We start from the raw sequence: 23,193 nt of genomic DNA on the forward strand, positions 1-23,193 counted from the left end.
TCGGACACATTTTCTGACCCGAGGACGTGTGGTAAATCATTCCCGATGCGGTTCGTATGGACTTTTTACCATGTGAATCGTGATTGCCAGTTCGTAAGGCACTTGTACGATTCGTACGGTAAAAAGACCGGATACGAGTCGTATGGGAATTTTTTTTACCGGATCGTAATTGGCACCAGTATGTTAAAACCAACTTCACTAAAAGATGTATTTTATCATTCTGAGTTCAGGCATACTAAACTCAAATTTCTACCATGTTCCCTGAGTCAGTTAGGATTATAAGATGTAATATTCAAACCGCTCATTCTGGCCTATGGGGAACAGGTAGCCTTGCAATAGTGAAAAACGAAAATGGCTGTAATTTACTATTAGGACATGCCACACACACCAGGGCATGTCCTACCTTATACTTACATTGCACCCTGCCCTTGGGCCTACCATAGGGGTGTCTGATATGAAGAAAAGGTTTAGGGACTGACAAGTGGGTGCACTTGGTCAGTCAGCATGGCAGTACCAGACTGCACATAGGCTCTGCAATGGCAGACCTGAGACACACTTTACAGGCTGCTTCTGTGGGTGGCACAACCAGTGCTGCAAGCCCACCAGCAGCATTTGATATACAAGCCCTGGGCACACATGGTGCACTGTACTAGGGTCTGACAAGTAAATCAAATAACCCAATTATGGAGTCACTAATCAATACATCAATTTAACATAGGGAGCACTTGCACTGTGGCACTGAATAGCAGTTGCACAGTGCTCATAGCATCTAAACCAGCAAAACATATCAAAAACAGAGGAGGCAATCATAAAAAATGGAAGGGAGAATCACGCCAATGGTACCAGGTCTAACACGTGTCCCCTCCAGCTGAAATGTGGGGAGAACTACCCTTCCCCTTAGAAGTTCTCTTCACTGAGGCGGAAACATTTGGACAGACCGTCAGCATTGGCGTGTCCTGTAACAGGGCGGTGTTCCACCGTAAAGTCCATCCCCTGTAGGGAAATAGACCACCTCAACAACTTTGGGTTCTCACCCCGCATCTGCATCAACCATCTGAGGGGCCTGTAGTCTCTCTGAACCCGGAAGTGAGTCCCAAACAGGTATGGTCTCAAATTCTTCTGTGCCCAGACCACAGCAAATGCCTCATGCTCAATTGCACTCCACCTCTGTTCCCATGGAAGTAACCTCCTACTGATGAAGGCTACAGGTTTGTCTAGGCCCTCTTCATTAATCAGTGATAGAACAGCTCCCATACCATGCTCTGAAGCGTCTGTTTGAACAATCAATTCTTTTGAGAAGTTGGGCGCCTGAAGCACGGGTGCTGTGCACATGGCAGTCTTCAGGGCGTCAAAAGCCTTCTGACAGGTGTCAGTCCAGTTCACTTTCTTGGGCTACTTCCTGGGAGTCAGCTCAGTCAAGGGTGCAACAATGTTGCCATACCCCTTGACAAACCTCCTGTAGTACCCCGTGAGTCCTAAAAAGGCTCTCACCTGTGTCTGAATCTTTGGGGGTTCCCATGCCAGGATGGAATCCATCTTGGGTTGCAGGGGCGCCACCTGGCTGCTCCCTAGCTGGTGCCCCAAGTACACCACGGAACCCTGCCCGATTTGGCACTTACTCGCCTTGATCGTGAAGCCTGCCTCGCGCAGTGCCATCAACACTTCCCAGAGGTGGCGCAGATGTTCTTCCCAACTGGTGCTGAACACTGCAATGTCAGCCAGGTAGGCGGCACTGAAATCTTCCAGTCCAGCCAACACCTGGTTGACCAACCTCTGAAAGGTGGCAGGGGCATTCTTCATCCCAAAGGGCATAACCCGTAATTGGTAGTGCCCATCTGGTGTGGAGAATGCTGACCTCTCTTTGGCCCCATCAGTTAAGGCGATCTGCCAGTACCCAGACGTCAAATCAAACGTGCTGAGGTACCGTGCAGCCCCTAACCGATCAATGAGCTAATCAGCTCTGGGGATGGGGTGCGTATCAGTCCTGGTGACTGAATTGAGTCCTTTGTAGTCCACACAGAACCTGAGTTCAGGTGTGGCACCAGGCGAGGCAACCTTTGGGACCAAGACCACAGGGCTGGCCCAAGGACTGTTGGAGGACTCAATCACCCCTAAGGCAAACATCTTGGAGACCTCCTCCTTGATGTAAGTCCTGATCTTGTCAGTCACTCTGTAAGCCTTGTGCTTCACAGGAGGACTGTCCCCAGTGTCCACATCATGGACGCACCACTCAATGACACCAGGAACCAAGGAAAACAAATCAGAGAATTGTCCCAACAGTTGGCGACAATCTTGCTGCTGATCAGGGGTCAGTGTGGCAGAGAGGCTGACCCCATCCACTGACCATTCTTGCTCTGTTGCAGACAGGAGGTCAGGAAGAGGCTCTGTCTCCTCCTCCATTCCATCATCTGTAGCTAGGAGCATGCCCACTTCGGACCTTTCTAAGTGGTGCTTCAGGCAATTAACATGTAGGACCCGTAAAGGGCTCCTGGGAGACCGCAAATTCACTAAGTAGGTGACATCACTTTTGTGCTCCACCACCTCAAATGGACCGGTCCATCTGTCCTGGATCGCACAAGGCTCTACAGGGGCCATGACCCAAACTTTCTGTCCAGGTTTAAGCTCAATCAGAGTGGCATTCTGACCGTACCACCGCTTCATCTCTTCCTGGCTGGCTTCCAGATTCACCTGAGCGAGCTCTCTGAATCGGCGAGTCTGGTTCCTGAAGGCCAGCATGTAACTATATACATCCTGGGGAGGTTTACTGGGAGAATGCTCCCAGCCTTCCTTGACCAGACTCAAAGGTTCTCTTACCGGGTGTCCATACAACAGTTCAAAGGGACTGAACCCTAGGGACTTTTGCGGCACCTCACGGTAAGCAAACAGAAGGCATGGCAAGAGGACGTCCCACTTATGCCTCATTGGTTCTTCAAGACCCATGATCATGCCTTTAAGGGTCCGGTTGAATCTTTCAACCCGCCCATTACCTTGGGGGTGTTAAGGAGTGGTGAACTTGTAGGTAACACCACACTCTGGGGAACCCCACAGTGCACGTCTCACCACGGTAGCCATCACTGTCATGAGCGGGATGGCTTCCAGGAACCGGGTAGCATGGTCCACCAAGACCAGGATAAACCTGTTGCCCATGGCTGTCTTGGGGTCCAGTGGCCCCACAATGTCAATGCCCACCCGGTCAAAGGGGGTACTGACTACCGGGAAAGTTTGGAGAGGAGCATTTTGCTTCCTTTCCCTTTTCCCACTTGCCTGGCAAGTTTGACAGGTCCTACAATGAGTATCTGAACTCTTCCGCATCTGGGGCCAATAAAAGTGGGTGACAAGCCTCTCAAAGGTCTTGTCCTGCCCCAGATGTCCAGCTAAATGTACATCATGAGCCAACCCCAGTAGGAAGGCTCTGAAGCGCTGGAGTACCACCAGCACATGGGCTGACCCAGGCTCAGCAACCTTAGGCTCTGTATACAGGAGGTCATTCTCCCAGTAGATCCAATGTGATCCAGACTGATCACCTGCTGCCTGGTTTGTGGCCTATTGCCGCAAACCCACAAGAGAAGGGCACTTCTTCTGTTCTGCACAAAATTCCTCCCTGGAGGGTCCTCCTCCTTGCTGCCAATGGGTCAGCTTAGGCAGGTCCCCCAGTTCAGCAACCTGTTCCTCTGTAGGGTCCAGGGCATCCCCCTCAAGGTCTGCCTCCTCCTGGATCGTGGGAACAATGGGGACTGGTTTCCCGCGCCCCTACCTCTTCTCTTTAAGGCAGGTCCCTGGGCCATACTTTCAGGCTCCAGGACCTCTTCAACACCCTTACTGGCTGCCATAGACCAAGTGGTAACACACGCCCACTCAGGCAGACCCAACATCTCCAAATTAGCCTTCTTCTCCACCTTAGCCCAAGGGGAGCTCTCCAAATCATTGCCCAACAGACAATCCACAGGCATGGCAGGCCTCACAGCTACCTGAAGAGTACCAGAGACCCCACCCCACTCAAAGGGAACCTGAGCCACCATGCAGCGTCTCTCTGTGTTGTCAGCAGCAACAACTGGGTAAAAGGCATTGGGGCCAACCTGCTCTTGAGACACCATGTGACACTTGACAGCTGTCACACTGGCTCCTGTGTCTCTAAGAGCCTCCACTCTATGGCCACTGATGGTCACCCACTGGCTGTATTTCTTAGTGTTATCAGGCAGCTGACCTTGAGGGACCATCCCAAAGTCTCTTAATGAGACAAGGGACATTTCTGCGGGACCACACCCACCTTGGGCACCCTTCTCCTCCCCTCCCAGGGCTACACTCGCCATCTGACGGGGTGGTGCACTTGGTGGCACTCTGGAATCCTTCATGGGACACTGTGCATCAAACCAACGGTGGCCCACTTGACCACACGTAAAGCACTTGTAGGGGCCCCTCTGAACAGGTTTACCTTTTGGGACCTCTTGCTTCTTTTCAGGGGCAAGCTGGGAACCCTTCCCTTGGTTCCCTTGGGAATTACCTTGGGGCTCTTTCTGGAACTCCCTCTGTTTACCCTTGTGCCCCCACTCTTCTGCTGGGGACCCTGCCCACTTTTGGCGGAATCTCCCATATGACCCTTGTGGACCCTGGTACTGACCCAGCGGTCCACCTCCTCAGCAAGCTTCCTAGGATTAGTTAACTTGCTGCTATCAATAAGGTGCTGGTGTAGCTCTGGAAAACAGTTAGCAGGCAAGTGTTCCCTGGCAAACAAATCATAGAGCTCTTCAAAATAATCCACGTTGCTACCCTTCACCCAACCATCCATAGCTATGCAAAAGAGAGACACATATTCTACCCCAGTGGTTCCCTCCAGTTTCTTACAATTCCTGAATCTCTGTCTATAGAGTTCTGGGGTCAAACCATACCTTGCCATCAGGGCTTCCTTCATTAGGTCATAAGACATCCTATGTTCAATGGGCAGGTCTAACAAAGTATCCCTCCCCTCACTCACAAAGCGGCTCCACAACCCAGCTCCCCAATCCTTCTCAGGGGCCCGGTGGGCAACAGATCTCAGGAAAAAAATAACAGTCCAAGGAAAAAAAATTCTACCAAAAAGTATGTGGTCGCGTTTGGTCTGCGCTCACTAGTAGTGTACACCAATCACTGTATATGAGTCACAAATGCAGGTTCAAATCCCACCGCTGCCACCAATGTTAGAACTGGGAGTCTCTAGTTGGCAGATGTAGGTACCTTTGACTAAATAGGGACCCTTGCTTCTAAGTCAGCGAAAGGGGATTACACTACTGCATAACCCCTACTCACCCCCTTGGTAGCTTGGCACGAGCAGACAGGCTTATCTCAGAGGCAGTGTATTAAGCATTTGTGAACACATACTGTAATACAGTGAAAACACTACAGATGGACACCACACAGGTTTTATAAAAATAAGTATTCTTTATATAGACTTAACACAAGACCACAAACGACGAAAATCCACAATACTGTACTCAAAATTGACTTAAAGATGGTAGAATTAACTTAGTTCAAGTTGTTGGTAAATGTGACACAGTTCTCACAAAAGTACCTGGATGCGTAATGCAAAATAAACAAAAGACTCGCAGCGTTGGAGATGCGTCGGTTCCTTGCTTTGGGGGAGACGATGCGTCGCGCCTCAATGCTTGCGCAGAGTAGGGGATGCGTCTTGATCCTTACCGGAGAGGAGGTGATGCGTAGATTCTCGTGCTGCAGCCTGGTTGCGATGCGGCTTGATGGCGCCTAGATGCGATGCGACAATCCTGTGCGATGCGATAAGATGGCGCCCTTGATGCAACGACGTTGAGATGATGCGAAACACCCTGGAAGTCTTGCTGCAACTCTGTACTTTGGAGCCGTGACAGGCCCTGCGACACTCTTCTCCGATGATGCGACGACGACCCTCACGGTTGAGACGTGCTTCTCCGGTGATGCGACAGCAGACAGCTGCGATGAAGGCATGCTTCTGGGAGATGCGGCAACGGCACGCTTCTCCGGTGATGCAATGTCTACAGCTGCGGCAGCGACACGCTTCTCATTGTGTCGCGCTTCCTGCTCCCAGCAACACGCAGGCTTCTGCAGATAGAATTCCCAGCAAGGAAAGTCAGAGGGGAGCTGGTGGTGAAGTCTGTTGTCCCTGAGACTTCAGCAGGAGGCAAGCACAAGTTCAAGCCCTTGGAGAAATATCCTGCAAGATGATGAAGTACACACAAAGTTCCTTCTCCTCTCCTTGGCACTGAAGACACCACAGTAGGCCAACCCAGCAACACAGCACATTGGCAGGGGGGCAGTCCACTCCTACAGCTTCCTTTGGTTCTTCTCCTTGGCAGAGGTTTCTTCTTGTTGTTCCAGAAGGGATCTAATGTCTTGGGGACTGGGTCCCCATATTTATACTACTTTTCTCTTTGTTCTCTGAAGGCAGAGAGGCCTTTGCCTAGTCAAAACCAGTTCTGGTCAGTCCTGGAGAACTTTGTTGACAAGACTCCTTCTTTCCTTTCAGAGTGCAGGGCAGAGGCATCAGACACACCACAAGAGGTGGAGCCAGCATTGTGGAGGGAAGGCACAGCCCTATTCAGGTCCCAGGTGCAACTCCTCCCACCCATCTGCATGCAGATCTTTCTATTCAGCCCTGTGCTGACTCACCCTCTCCCCTGGAATCCTCCAGCCCCTGTCACTCACAGAACCAGACACACAATACACAACCTAGCAGAGGCAGGCTTGGACAGTTAAGTAAGAAAATACCTCCTTTCTAAAAGTGGTATTTTCAAACACAGAATGTTAAAACCAACTTCACCAAAAGATGTATTTTATCATTCTGAGTTCAGGCATACTAAACTCGAATTTCTACCATGTTCCCTGAGTCAGTTAGGATTATAAGATGTAATAATCCAACTGCCCATTCTGGCCTATGGGGAACAGGTAGCCTTGCAATAGTGAAAAGCGAAAATGGCTGTAATTCACCATTAGGACATGCCACACACACACCAGGGCATGTCCTACCTTATACTTACAATGCACCCTGCCCTTGGGCCTACCATAGGGGTGTCCGATATGAAGAAAAGGGAAGATTAGGGACTGGCAAGTGGGTGCACTTGGTCAGTCAGCATGGCAGTACCAGACTGCACATAGGCTCTGCAATGGCAGACCTGAGACACACTTTACAAGCTGCTTCTGTGGGTGGCACAACCAGTGCTGCAAGCCCACCAGCAGCATTTGATTTACAAGCCCTGGGCACACATGGTGCACTGTACTAGGGTCTGACAAGTAAATCAAATAACCCAATTATGGAGTCACTAATCAATACATCAATTTAACATAGGGAGCACTTGCACTGTGGCACTGAATAGCAGTTACACAGTGCCCAAAGCATCTAAACCAGCAGAACATATCAAAAACAGAGGAGGCAATCAGAAAAAATGGAAGGGAGACTCACGCCAATGGTACCAGGTCTAGCAGGTGGTATACATGAAGGCCTGAAGGAGCTAACAGCTGGTGTAGTGGAAAGGCACAGGGCGAACAATGGAAGACTAGACCGTGTTGCGAGTGCTATTGAGGACATGTGCAGGAGGCATCAGACTTCCACAGCACGCATGCAAAGTTACACCCGGGCCATCAATACGCTGAGTCACACCACGGCTCAGCTTTCAAGGGGTGCAGTCAGCATGCAAGTGAAGATGGGCCACTGCTGCGGGTATGTTGCCAGGGGTCTCATCCAGGTCACCACTGCTGTGGAAGGACTACAAACTGCAGCAGCTAGCGGCAGCCTCATGCGTGCAGGGGGGTACAGTGAGAAGGGCTCCAGCCTGAGCAGCCTACTGGTACCTGTGTCACAAGACAGGAGACGCAGTACCAGGAGTCAGGCCGGCAAAGAGGCTTCCATGATGGTGGTAGCAGAGCCTACAAACAGGGCCACAGGAGGGCGTGGCAGGAGGAAGTAGCGAATGGCACCTGTGCCAATCTTGTGACGTAACCAGAATTATGACTCTATCTCCCAAAAATGTTGCAGTGCCAAGACAATGACTGTCTAATTGTCTGCACCCACACTGCACTCGTCTAACAATGGAATGTGTGCATCAACACAACTACCCACCAAGCAGAATAAACCTTTACATAAAATCTGTGTTGTGTCTTTATTACTCACGTTAGAAGTAATGTTGCGTGATTTCTGCACGTCTCCGTCTCCCCTCTGCTGTGCCTGGACGGTGTACTGATTGGTGTGGTTGTCTTGGCTATATGTCTAGTTCTGACTCGCTATCAGAGTCTTCCAGGGCAATGCCCCTATTGGTGGCAACGTTGTGCAACATAGCACATGTAGCGATGATTTTACAGCATATCTCCGGTCTATACTGTATAGCCCCACCGGTTTTGTGGAGGATGTGGAACCTGGATTTGAGTACACCAAATGTCCTCTCAATCACATTTCGTGTTGCGATGTGTCCTTGATTGTATCGTTGCTCCTTTCGTGTTGTAGGATTCAGATAGGGAGTGAGGATGAAGGACCTCACAGCGTATGCACTATCACCTACAGGATGTTAACAAGAGACATACATTAGGTACTGCTAAGTGTCACCATGGCGGACAGGTGTGCAAGACAGTATGACATGTGTTTACCCAGCAAATATCCTTCTCCAAATTCACCCACAAGCAGACGTCTGTGTATGTCACTATGTCTGAAGTCATGGGCACTGCCAGGGTAACTTGCCACTATATCTGTGATAATTGTTTTGGAATTGCATATTATTTGGATGTTCAGTGAATGGTATGATTTGCGGTTCTGGTAGATATGTTCATTCACTGAGGGGGGACATATGGGTACATGCGTACCATCAATGCAACCAATAACATGTGGAAATTGTGCAACCTGATAAAAATCTAATTTGGTTTGCAGCAATTCCTGTGGTGTTGTGGGGAACCTGGTGTGGTGGTGTATCCTCTGCAACATGGCATTTAGGAATGTGTTGAAGAAGCGCGATAGGGCACTTTGTGAGACACCGCCAGCTGTTGCAATTACTCCCTGGAAGATCCCTGAGGCTAGGAGATGCAGTGAGCATAGGACCTGCACATGGGTGGGGATGGCATGTGTCCCCCGAGTTTGACGCTGCAGTATTGGGTCTAACTCAGCTATGAGCTCTCAGATTGTGCCAGCATTCGGCCTATACTTGTCATAAATCTCTTCCTCCATCTGCCCTAGCAAAGTAACGCGCACTCTGAAGATTCTCTCCTGTATCCTTCTTCTTCTCTGTGCTGCTGCTCTTAGCCTCATCCTCCTCACTATGACATAGAGCGCTGCCATTGTGGGACACTCTGATGCATTCTGGGACTGTTTAAGTACTTTGCTGATGATTTACACCTGATTTGTTGAATGTGTTATTTTTCTACCTGATATGGTTTCTTCTTATTTAGGAGGTGCAATTTGCGATTCTTGTCTTATTCTGTATTTGCGAATTCTTATTGCATGTGACTTTGGGATTTCTTATTTGCGATTCCGTAATACAGAATTGCTATTACAGATTCGGAGTTTAAGAAATCGCTAATATAGGGAATTCTATGAGTTTCTGTGAATTTGATTCACGCATTGGAAGAAGCACTTTTGCGATCGCAAACGGCATTTATTAGCGATTCGCAACGTTTGCGATCGCAAATTAGCTTGATGCATGTGGGCCTAAATGCTTTTCCTATGATCTTCCAAACCATCCTTGATTTGTTATATTATACTGCCATTTGCTGACAATGCTGCCTTAAACAGTGAGTTTGAATCCTTCTTTGTTGAACTATATGATTTTTCCTTTTTAGTCATGCTTATGGACTCGCCCTTAGTGGGCTTTAATTTGATTCCTGTTGTTTCAGAACCTTTGGATGCTGTTAGAGAAATGAACCATCCTTCTGACTTTAACGGTGACTTTAACGGTGGCAGGAATCTGTAACCTTGTATCTGAATACTATTTTAAACTATCCTCTTTGGATTCGCATCTCTGACAGAAATGTGTAGTCTTGTACGACATGCTGTAAAATTATTGACTAAAATGCTTAAGAGATTGCTTATCTGTATGGATTTTGGATCATTAATACAATAATCAAACTATCTAAATTGCCTGAGACTATTCTTGTATCCAGATGGTCTTTTATTGCGCTGTTCTATTTTCCATTTCAAATATAAAATGCATTGTAGGGAGAATCAGCAAATCTTTCAGAGTATAAAGTTCTGCTTCTTTAATTCTGTGTTGCAGTAGCAGAGCTCCTAGTGTGCATAATTTTCGTTAGACTTAACTTCTTTAGGAGGTTGGGTTTTCTCATTGCAATACTTTAGTTCTTAAGCATGGTCCTGAGATTGGTGTATTTGAACCTGATCTCGAACTTGTGAGTTAGTCACCAATTAATGGTCCTCACTAGGTGGCTAACATTTAGCTTTGGACACCCTCATTCCCACCCCTACTATCGGCAGAGAAAGATAAATCAGAGGACCATTTGCCTCTGTGGTAAGGGTAATTCTGCAATCTGTCTAACTGAAGACGGCCCAATACGGTTAGGGGGATAAATTAGTGAGTAGCGGAGGTAAGACATAAAATTTAAAACTATTATAACGCTTCTGCTGGATAAAATAAGTGGTAGCAGAGCTCTGGTTTCGTCTAGATAAGTGAGGTTTCAGTGTGCTAAAAATAGTTTCGTTTCCCAAGTCCAAAGAGCTCCAAAAATTTGTTTGGCAAAGAGAAATATTGATGGAGTATTAACGGTGTATCGTTCTGGATGAAGTCAACGTGTAGCAGCAAAGAAGTGTGAGTATTAATAGGGATGTGTATTGCTATTACGTATGCTAAGATTGCTGTTTTTGAAATGTCTGTGTGTTGGTGAGTACAGTGAAATGGTTAAAGTCCATGTGTGATTGAGGCGCTTGATGTAAAAAAGCTGAAGTGGTAAACGGGTCTTTCATGGCCTAAGATATCAAGATATTACCTATGGGGTTGTGTCAGTGTAGAAGACACTGAGTAAGTTGACTGCTGTTTTGTGGCATTGATCGTGAGACGCCGTCGACAACATCTTGGTTAAAGGTTTCTGTGTGTGTTAGTTGTAAACAGTCAGTATAGTTGGCCTCAGGTGCACAGGGAATAACTGTATCAATTAAGGTGAAATCCTGCTGTTCGAGATTTCACTTAAGTAAATGATAGTAGAACAATGTTTAACTGCCTTGTGAGAGTGTTTTTCCTTTAGTGGAGCAGACATTTGATTTGTTACTTGTCTTGTATTGTGATTTTGCCTAACGAAAACTAAAGAAAATTTTAAAGGTGGGTGAGCTGCTGCAGAGCGAGATTGATGTCACAGTGTGTCGCGCTATGTTTTTCGTCGATTGGTGTAAAGTCGAACTGGGATTGGTTGACCACATCATAAGCGTCACACTGTTATTGGTTGAGATAGCTGAATAGGTGAATAGTAGGAGGAATTCATGGCCTGGATTTTTTATGGAAGACATTTGTGAATACAAAATGTAGAATAAAATGAAATATTTTAAGGCATTGCGGAACTTGGTAAAGAAAGATGAGACCATATCTGTTAGAGCAAAGGTAGAAGCACCACCTGAGGGTATGCCAGGATACAATATCATGATGGATAAAGGACTACATCCATGTTTGTGGCTTGCATTGTGACACAAACGTACAGAGGGAGACAAGGATTAACAGTTTCTTCACTATAGGATATTCAGTTTGACAATTATTGAGAACCTAATGAGGATAATGTATGAAATAATCTCCTAGACCTACTGCATTAAATACATGGGATCACATGGCTCATCAGAAAGAGAGAGAACAGTATCAAGGAAGAAACAGTAGGACTATAGATCATTATGCAGAGCTAGATAGAATAGACAACAGAAAAGGTGGAGAGCGGATATTGTACATGGCTCAAGATTATATCCTGTGTTAGAAGTAAAAAAGATGACTAGGGAAAAAGCAAAGGAAACAAAAACATACAGAGACAGAAAAGAACGACACATGGAAAGAAGTAGAAGAGAGTGACATAGATGAAAAACTTTTAAATGATTTATTGATGAATCATCCACTACCTTACAATTAGACTCAGAGTGAGGGTTTGCCAAACACTGGTACAGCTGAGGTTCCAAATGCACCATTAATACATGACAGTCCCAAAGAGCATACACTTGTTACTCCTGTAAATGGGAGGACAGAACTAAAAGCTCCCAGGCCTCAAAAAATCCTTAAAATGTTTCTAGACCTGCAGGTCAAGTGACTTAAATAATCTACTTGACCTAATTATACTGCTCTTGACTCATAATCTGGTTTCAAATTATGTGATCCTGGGCAAGTATTTTAATTCACCAAAACGCAGTTTTCTTCTTTATCACATATGAGAGCACCTTCAAATATACAGGTTCAGCATGCCTGCTGTACAGAAAACTACTTTGTTTGATTTAATAGGCTAAACGTTTGATCCATATATAATACAATCTAGCCTCATTTAGGATACACATGACTGCTGACTTGCCTCAGTTCATTAACCACATTGTCATCAGTGCAGGGGCAGGAATGTTTTTCAAATCATGTTTAAAAATTGTCACTTTTAATAAATGCATAGCTAAAGCATAAATTAGCAGCGCACAGTCATTTGCAATAAGCAGATTTAACATTTAAATTACCACAGCATTTCCCCACTGAGATGTGGTTTTAAAGCTAGTAAACAATGTCTGAAAATCCAGTTTCTACAAATATATGTCATTTGTACATCACCAAGTAAAGTGTTTTGATTTGTTTTGCTCCTATGCAAATCTTTGTTTGCATCACAATTCTGAATTGCATAACGAAAAAAAGTTAATTCTCAATTCTGGTACAAGGGGGAGATAATTAAGTTCTGATGATGCAGGGTGTAAACGGTTTACAGCAAAATAATTTTCAGTCGCAAGGTAGAGGTGTGGTAACCCAGTAGATTTAAGAACTGGTGCTGATGTTTCGCTTCTGAAGAAAATTAATCCATGTTATGCTGGCGGAAAATTTGGGCATTGGCTATGCAAGTGTAAATTCTTTATGAATAATGCAGGGAATCAGATGCAGAATGTATAAGATGCACAGTCTCAAGGAAATAACATGGTACAGACTCTGCAGGCACAAGGCCAGAGAATGCAAAATTCTAATGTAACTCAGTCAATGCAAATGCCCCAAGCTCTGATGCCTCAAAAGAAGGTGCAGGTACAAAGGTACAATGTAAACCAGAATCAGCGGTCGAACACAAATTCTTTCCAAAACCAGAATGTAACACAACAGTATTTGATCCAGTTTGATGATTTTGACCAGGACCGATCAGCTTGATGGTGCCTGAGAAGAGAGGAGGGCTGCATACTTACCTGCAGCCTTAGAGGTAGACCAGAGTGGTCCCTACATGGATGGAGAACTGGACGGGAATCATGCCTCATTCCTTCCTGACACTGGTGCTACCCGCTCTACTGTGAGAACAGCAGAGGTTCCAAACATACCCTTCTCGCGATAAAGTATCCAAGTTGCAGGAGTTACGAATAAAAAGTTGTCCACCCCAATTTCAGAACCTGTCACAGTTAAAATAGGGTTGGGTGAGGATCAACATCGATTTGAAGTGTATGACACAAATCCAGTGAATCTGCTTGGACATGACTTACTGTGTAAGTTAAATTGCTCCATGAACTGCACACCATGAGGTATCGCGTTTCATACAAATGATGAGGACGTTGTTTTTAAACTTACCAGACAGAAATCTGATGTGGGAATGCATCCTCTCCTGATGAGTTGCCCATTGAATTGAGAGACACCGTGTTACCTAAAGTCTGGGACTTTACAGGTAAAGATATCAGACTAATCAAAGGTGTTGAACCAGTCAATATCACTGTTAAACCAAATGCAGAATTTCTGAGAATCCCACAATACAATTTAATTCCCAAATACTATTGCCAGAAATACTCCTTTGATTGACTCAATGATTGAGCAAGGTATCTTAAAGGAGATAATGGGAAGTCCATGTAACTCTCCCATATGGGCTTACCGAAGCCAAATGGCAAATATCGTATTGTGCAGGATTTACAAAGGGTAAACTCATTTGTTGTCCCATGTTGTGCTGTGTTACCAAATTCATCTATGCTATTGTTTCAAACTCGATGCTAGGTTGAATGGTTTTTGGTTATTGACTTATGTCAGGCTTTTTTCTCAACTCCATTGCATGAAGATAGCTGATATCTTTTTGCTTTCCATTTCGGCAGCGGTGTTTTGGCATGGTGGCAAGTCCCACAAGCGTATACAATTTTTAGCTAGATACTTAAAAAGAATCTTGAGTCTTTAGAAATGCCAAATAATTCAGTGTTAGTGCAGTACATTGATGACTTATTGGTGACGTCAAAAACGAAAAAAGCTTGCAGACTTGATACTATTGCACTTCTGAATACTTAGCAGAGAATGAACATAATGTATGCCTGACTAAGCAGTGGCGGCTCCTTCGAGGGAGTGCTGCAGGGCGGTGAGGCGGGGCGGGGGAGGGGCAGGGTGGGGGGTAGTAAACTCCAACATACTCCCGAACGGAGTTAAGTAAATAAATAAATAAATACAACAAATTACATTGCGCGCATGCATTGCCATTTGGCGATGCAGCGCGCACAATTTAATTTGTTTTAATAATGTATTTATTTACTTAACTCCGTTCGGCCGTATGCCAGAGTTCACTACCCCCCACCCTGCCCCTCCCCCACCACGCCTCACCGCACCGGAGCACTGCCTCAATGAGCCGATACTACGACTAAGTTACAGTTTTGCAAAAGTCCTGTACTTAGGACATCACCTTGAGAAAGGAGCGAGGAAAGTGTCACGGAAAAGAATCTGTCAAAGGATGTTTCATATTCCTCGGAGCTTGCTCGCTGACTATGGGGTCCACCTCCTGTTAACACCAAATCTGAATGCCATAATATTGGAGTGGCCAGGAGAGGGAAAACGTTTGGGGGAAGGAACTGAGGGGTGGGAGACCTGTAAGACAAGAACAAATGCATGTGAACAATCCAACTCATGCCCTCATTCTGAATACCCCGTTTATTAGATAATCACCTGCTGCCTGTAGACTGTGGATCTAAAGTTGTGAAATTGCGTCATCCACTTTGAGAAAAGAAAACAAACACATATAACCATATTAGCCTTGCATTTATCTCGTAATCTGTTGAAGTTTTATGTATACTCAATAGCCATCACATGTACTTCTTACTGCCTTGCCAAGCAATAGTCTTATTATTTCTTTTCTGGAATGGAATTCTGTAATACAGTAGGCAATATTCCGCGGATGGTCTACGATTCCCTTATTCACAAGCAGTTCCTACAGTCTTTCTGAGTTCCGCAAACATGCGGGACCAGCCTCACTATTTACTATTGGCTTGATGCTGCCAATATGTGTTCATATATTAGAGACTTTGCATAGTTATATATATATATATATATAAACAGATGAAAGCGTTGACACCAATAATGACATGCGCTTCCTGGATTGTCCAAAAATTAATACCTTCCTGGTGGTTATGTCCAATTACAAAGAAAGCACCTCTGCGCTCTTACCAGGAGGCCTGACCTACCTCTAAAATCACAGTGGGACAGGATCGTCACAGCGGGAAGGACCCAAAATGATATGTGCTCTTTGAAGCAGCATGCTGAGAGTTATCGGATCCTGATATCGTCCCCCATGCAATGCGAAGGCAAGGAGATTTCTCCACCGTCAGTCCAGGAAAACTGTTCGTCAGAAGAATAGAGAGTGAGGAGAAACTGGCGGGGTCCACTTTATAGTACAAGCCAAACCCAACATGGCCACCATTACAGTGTGCTCAAGCAGCTCCAATGTCCGCTCCATTGAAAGGCGGCTCCTAGGAGGAAAGCATAGGCAACTGCAAAAGTACAATGACAAGCACAGGCAAATGCAAGATCACAATGGACATTAAATTAACAAAGTCATGGCAAAGGCCAATGCAAGTGCACAATGTTCAGGCATTCATGCAGCATCATGCAGACAGAGCCTTCTGACTAGAGCATCATGTAGGCTGGGCCTGCCGACATGCTGGAGAATAACAACAAAACCAGGTTTTATATCTGGCGTAACGTCCATGGGCCTTCCCACAAGAAAGAGCAGTTATGCTGAGAGATAACAAGGGGCTGTTTCCATGGGCCTTCCCACAAGGAAGAGCAGTTGTACTGAGAGATGACAAGGGGCCGCCATCCATGGCCATGACAGAATCTCAGTGATTCTTAAAATGAATCCTCCAACAACCCAAAAGGAAGTCTGCATGTGCTTAGAAATGGTGGGCTACTGTAGGCAATGGACTCCAGAGTTTTCTTTGACAGTTAAACCTTTTTAGATGTTTACACACAAAGGTGTGTCTGATCCAGTACTTTGGAATTGCAATTGTATGACAGCCTTTACTGTGCTATTAGAAAGCCTTTGCAGTGCACCACCATAGGGAATGCCTGATTGCAATAAATGCTTTATGTTGTTTTGCAGTGAAAGAGAAGGCTGCACTCTTTCAGTGCTGACACAAATGCATGGAAGCAATTGCAGACAGAGTGCCTATATTTTGGTGATTCTTAACACAGGTGCGGCTGCTTTACCTGAGTGCCTGAAAGTGGTTCCATCTGCATGTGTGAGCCTTGAGCAGTGTGAAAGTATAGTTATAGGACATCCACTGACTGTATTTGGACTTCATTCAGTGGAGATACTGTTGACACTTACCTGCACACAGTATATGGCAAACAGTAATTTTGCTAAGCATGAACAGATTCTGCTTTGTGCAGTAAATGTGACACTTCAAAGATACATGATTTCAAACCCGACTACTTTGATGCCATTGCCTGGAAGCAAGAACATGACTGATGAAGTTGAACATGATTGGATGCGACTGAATTGTGCACAAAACCACATCCTGGTATTTTGGGTGAATTGTTACCTTAATCCGACCATGTATGTGTTATTTGTTGATAGATCCTGTTTGAATGATAATGAAGGAAATCTATAAGCTGCTTATACTATGTGTACAGTTGGTGGTGTTGTAAAAGCATCATGGTTGCAACGAGTATACTCTGCTCAAGTCGCTGAATGTGTTGCTTTGACGAGAGCTTGCAGCATTTCAGAGCAACTCAGAGTTATAATTTACATTGATAGTCAGTACGGATTTGGAGTTGTGCATGACTTCGGAGAATTGTGGTCACAGTGTGAGTTCATGATATCATCTGGTTTGCCAATATGAAATGGAGAGTGAATGAAAAATCTTTTGTAGTCCATACAATTGCCTGTCCAAAGTGCAGTTGTGAAGCATGTTGATTATAGGCAGGGCACTGACTATGTAACAGATGGAAATCCATATGTTTGCTAAATGGGGAAGTATTGTGCATTAAATGTGCATACTTTAAATGAAGAAATACTGAAAAAGACATCAGACATCACAGATTTCAATTTATTGTTGTCAGCTCTAGATACCTGGGATGAGGTGAGGAAGTTGCAGGAGGAGGTGGCAGAAGCTGAACAGCAAGGTTGGGTGCGAGTAGTTTGTAACATAAGAGAGGATGCTCTTTGTGTTTACACTGATGGCAGATCTATATTACCTAAAAGCTTATTGTCACATATGGCAAGATGCTATCATGGTCCTGCACATGTAGGGAGAGATGCAATCATGTGCCTTTTTTAACAGGTGTTGTTCAATCCTAGATTCAGAGCGACAGCAGAGGCTCTGTGCCATAGATGTGTGGTGTGTCAACAGCAGACCTCTGGAAGAAAAACACAGGTTGTCATGAGCCACATTGGTAAATCTTCTGGCCCCTTCAACCAAATGCAAATGGACTTCATCTAAATTAGGCCTGGGCGGTAAATTCCGTTCCGCTCGCGGAATTTGCGGAAGTTGCGGAATTTCGCGTTCCGCGGAGAACGCGAAATTGCTCAAAAGTCTGCTTTCCGCGATTTCGCGAAATTTTTGCTTGTTCGCGTTCTCAAAATGCGTGTTCGCGAGATATTTCTCCCCGAGCACGCAAACAGCAATTGTGAACAGGAAAAAAGCATCGCGAACAAGCAATTCCGCGTGTTCGCGGAATTTCTGCGTGTTCGCGGAGATTTTTTACCGTTTCGCGGAGATTTGCGTAACGCAATTACGCAAATTCCGCCCACCCCTAATCTAAATGCCCCTTTACAACGGTTTGTGGTATGTTTTGGTCATTGTATGCATTTTCTCAAAATGGGTTGAAACTTATCCAACACGCAGGAATGACAGCTTGACTGTGGCAAAATTATTGTTAAGAGAGTTGATTCCATGTTTTGGATTGCCGTCTTCTCTTGAGTCAGATCGAGGAACTCATTTTAATAATGAGGTCCAAAAAATTTTATCTGAAGTACTACAGGTTGAGCAAAAGCTCCATTGCAATTACCGACCAGACTCAGGCTTCTGGATTGGTTGAGCAGGTGAATGGCATGTTGAAATCCACTTTGGGATCAGGTTAGTCATGCTGTTGGGAGCAAGAATGATGCTGGGACAACCCGTGTTTGGCCTGAGGTGGTCAGAGAGAGTCAATTGTAGGTACCAAATGATCTAAGCAAACAAAGTTGACTGTAAGAGGTACAGATCCTAAGGGCCTAGTGCAGCAAGAAAGCGAGTAGTACCCAGAGACTCTTGACCCAGAAAAGATGAGATTCTGAGAAGCTCCTGACAACAGGATCAGAACAGCCAACTGTTCCTGAAAGCTCTGGGCAGTCTGATCAAAGTGATAACGATGAGGAGTAAACCGCTGTGAGGATATCGAAACGAGCAAGAGTACCCTGTCACAAGTACTCATCTCCTGAATGGACTTATTTAGCAGCAAATGAATGGGAGCGTGAGTTCATCAACCATTGTTCTTACAATACGAGTCCACCTAAACCTCCTTGAAACAGATTTTGTTGTAGATATGAATTTCAACCTTGATGTACCAAATGGGCAACTGATGTTATTTTTCTTGTACATACTTTAACAAAGCTGATATGTGAAATCTTTCATATTGGAAAAACTGTTGAACTGTGCCTTCATATTTTTGTGCTGAACTTTGCCAAATTGCTAAAAAAATATGGCTGCTATTTTTGAATTTTTCTTGCTTAACGATCTGAATTTTGAAAAGCAATGGAGTCCAACACTGAAATCTCTCCTAAATACAAAGGTGTATATACTGGAATCTTTTCTATTATTTATTTGGTATTACTTGCTTTGCTAATTGTTTTAAATGTACCACACTATGTTTCTGTGAAGGATTCTAAACTTACATTTTCTTCTGAAACTGCAAAGATTAACAACACTGATTCTAATATTTTGAATGCTACAGCTTTACACCATGATGTCACAATAACTGGTTTGTCAGCAAATGTATCTACTGGATCACTGAGTGAATACGTAAATACCATGGACGTTGGTAATTGCTATGTATGCATACAGCTACCTTCATCAGTGGCTGAGGGCGCAACATATCATAGTTTATCTTTAACATATGGCATTTTATGCAGTACATTAACTAGCTTATTCTATAATTCAAATCAATTACAGAATTGTTATTCAAATCAAGATCAGATCTTTTCTGTACTTATTGTATCAAACCTCTAACATCCACATTCTGAACCTTCAAATGGTGAACCTATAGGCTCTGTATTTAGACCCACTTAATCTTTGGATATGGCTTATGCTCGTAGAAATAACCTAAGAGGTAAATTAGTCAGAACTGAAAAGAGTTTTATAAATTTAGTGGAAAGTAGACAAGATAGTATGACAATAAATACTAAAGCATTGCTTAAACTAACTCCTTGGAAACTACTGCAGGACGAAAAGAAAATATTAGAAGAAATGTCTTCATTCGCTTTAGACTGGCAACACAAAGGTAAACTTTGTATATTTAGACAAGATCAAATATTAACCAATATGTTGTAGATTCTACTGAATGCGAACATCTATTTGAAGTGAATGAGAACTGGGGAAGACACTTAGAGGGTGTTGATCCCATCATTCCTGGAGTGTATTACATTTGTGGAAAGAATGCTTTTTATAAATTACAAAGAGGCTGGTAAGGAAGAGAAGGGGAGAATGAAGAGAAGTGTGAGTGCAAGTGAAATAGTAGGTAATATTTTGGGGATTTTAATACCTTCCTATAAAGTTTATTATTAAATACTAGTAACAATAAATTATTAATTAGTAAAAACAAATAATTGACATAAATAGTTTACAAAAAAATACTGAATTAAATGTACATAGGTATTAAACAATTAAATATTTATTCAACACAAACATTATTTGTAAAACAAAAACAATATTATATATTTAAATAACTTCCCCTCATATCCCCAAACTCAAAACCCACAGCTAAAACTTAAGTTAGTAATTAAACTATACAAAAATAAAATATACCTAAACAAATCACAAAATGCAATGGAATAATTAAACTAACAATTAATCAATCTACATCAATCATAATCAATTAAATATTCAACACAAACAAAATTAAGAAAATAAAACACTATGTATAATGTAAACCTTCCCATCTTATTCCCGTACAAAGTTCAGAACAAAGTTCAGAACCCACTACACAATACAAAATGACAAATTAAATGCATAAAAATGTTAATCATACGTTAAGAATTACAAACTACATAAAAAATAAAACATAAATATTATTATCAATAATACCTAACATTTATAAAATAATGCTTAAATGTTAGATTCATTAAAAAACAATATTAAATACCGCTAATATTGTAAACAGTTTTATAAAACGATATTTGTAAAAATGTATATCAATAAACAATTTCTTACATTTTAGTGCCGATTCCGATCTGTAAAAAAAATTTACCGTCCGACTCGTATCCGTATTTTTTTCCGTACGAATCGTACAAGTCCCGTACAAACGTCGAAGTACGATTCGTACGTGAAAAATACACACGAATGACCTCGGGAAATGTCTACGAGACGTCCCCGGACCATTTTACGTACGAGTCATAAAACTGAAGTCTGAGCGCACAAGTCCGATCCGTACCGGCGTCCCGAATACACAAGCGTATGGAAAACATCCCCGTACGGAGCGAACTTTGCACGACCCCTACCCCGGGTACACTTGTGCCCGGGGTACGAGCCGCACCGTACCCCCCACCCCCTGTATGTACGTGCCGTACCCCCAGCCCCCCGTATGTACGCGCCGTACCCCCAGCCCCGTATGTACGCGCCGTACCCCCAGCCCCCCCGTATGTACGCGCCGTACCCCCAGCCCCGTATGTATGCGCCATACCCCCAGCGCTACACGCTGTCTGTCTGTCTGTCATCTGACACGACCAAGACACTTGACCTGGAAACCAGCAAGACATGGAGACAATTGAAGCACACTAATTGCAACTCAGCCAAAGTAGTTTACTTGATCGAATGAACTTGTGGACTGCGCTACATTAGCATGATGACACGCAAAGTGAGAATTAGAATCGTGGAACATCGCAGCACTATTCGGTGCAAAAAGAACATTAGCAGGCTGACAGATCATTACCTACAACTAGGACACACTCCCAACAACATGTCGTGGACAGTGGTATAACACTTTGAGTGCAACAACACCAACAACGACAAGTTTCTACTCAACAAAGAACAACGCTGGATCTACCGTCTATCAACCCAGTCACATGGACTGAACGATAATGTTCCCTGGCACAGCCTGACCAAATAAGTCTATGGTCATGGTGTAACATCAATGGCACAATGACAGTATCACTGTTTTCATTGGCACGATGCCCCCTGTACTCCATACACAGTACGGATGCATGGACAATGCAACGTGCAACACTGCCGGTTAACTCGCACTGGCACGTACATGCCGAAATTATACTCATATAGCCTGAATACAAAACCTATATATTCGTGGCGGAATACTAATGGCTTACTTGGAATATCACTATCTCCAATGCCCCCTAAAATTGGATTATTATGTTGAAATGCAGATAACGTGTAGAGCCACAAACAGTTAGTACAACACCCTGTAACTGTAGCAGTTGCTACAATTACAGGCACAAACAATACACACCTAGCGCTTTCTTCTCTCTCAGTCTCATAATAAAATAAACTACACTTGATAGGTTGTACACCTATTTATTTGAAAATACAAATTCGTAGTCCTTATCTCTCCTTTACTAAATTATTGCGAATATGCAATATTGCTACTCATTCCTAAACGGTTTCTTTCTAAACCATGTCCATACACCTTTCACTTCGTAAGGGGGACACGCCCCTTCTTACATGCACAACCAGCCCGCGCATACACAACGAGAGTCCTCCTGTCTGTCTTCTATGTCTACTTCTCCCCTTAGACGCTACTCGCGTTAACCAAGACTTACATCCACCTGAGCAAACTGCAGACGCGGATTGTATTTAAGGCTCGAGCCGATCGAGGGCTCACAACGACGGAGATCCGATGCAACCAAGTAGGTCTTGAAGTGGGTCTTGAGCTTTGATGAAGTAAGTGGGGATTGTGGGGATGAGAAATCTCAAGACCACGGGGGAACCTCTTGCAGTCTTAAAAGGTGACACTTCCATACCTTATGTGTGTCTCTTTTGCATAACAGGGTGTGACTATAAGCCAGACCCCTTTGCCGGATACTCATGAGGTTTTCTCTGTTAATCACAAGAGTAAGAGTCTTACGTTTTCTTGGCACATTTGTTAATTGAAGCACGTTATGATTCCACTATTGAACTTTTGCACTTAATAGCGCATACCTCGGTAAAACAACTATCCCGTCACTTTTCGTACCTCACCGCCGCCAATTTTTGTGGTTATAGCACGGACATGACGGCATAGAAGTACATATTTCATATGTGCATTCATTGAAGCTAATCATGAAAAACTGTGTGTTTGTTTGTTTTGTTTTTATGTTTTTTTTCACTACAGGTACAAAACCTCAGAAGGAACCCCCCTCTTGCCCATAATGCACCTTAGCGAGTGCAGCACATATTCGGTCATTTACACTTTTAATTGACCTCACTTTTTACACATAAAAGGTCCTGAGAAAGCCAGATCATATTCAAGGCCTGGCTGAAACATGTTTACCACAATGGATGTGGGAGACCATAGTTAACTCCGTGCACATCCATCGCCTTGCTTTTAATACTGCCAAAGGCCCACCTATTAAACAACCCTTGTGGGTAGTGGGACCCTAGGACAGTTTTTAATTCAC

The 23,193-nt window shown here is 44.1% G+C and overlaps 1 protein-coding gene across 1 annotated transcript in view; it reads left to right on the forward strand.

Moving 5' to 3' along the window:
* LOC146831356 (myb-related transcription factor, partner of profilin-like) overlaps nt 1-9,917 on the forward strand; it is a 34,725-nt gene extending 24,808 nt beyond the window's left edge. The window contains exon 3 of the mRNA XM_085603886.1: nt 9,787-9,917. Within this exon, the coding sequence (XP_085460012.1) occupies nt 9,787-9,917 (131 nt within the window). The remainder of the gene's footprint in view (nt 1-9,786) is intronic.
* The last annotated feature ends 13,276 nt before the right edge of the window (nt 9,918-23,193 follow it).

This window comes from Triturus cristatus, chromosome 5_1 (assembly GCF_964204655.1).
Source record: "Triturus cristatus chromosome 5_1, aTriCri1.1, whole genome shotgun sequence".
Lineage (NCBI taxonomy): Eukaryota > Metazoa > Chordata > Amphibia > Caudata > Salamandridae > Triturus > Triturus cristatus.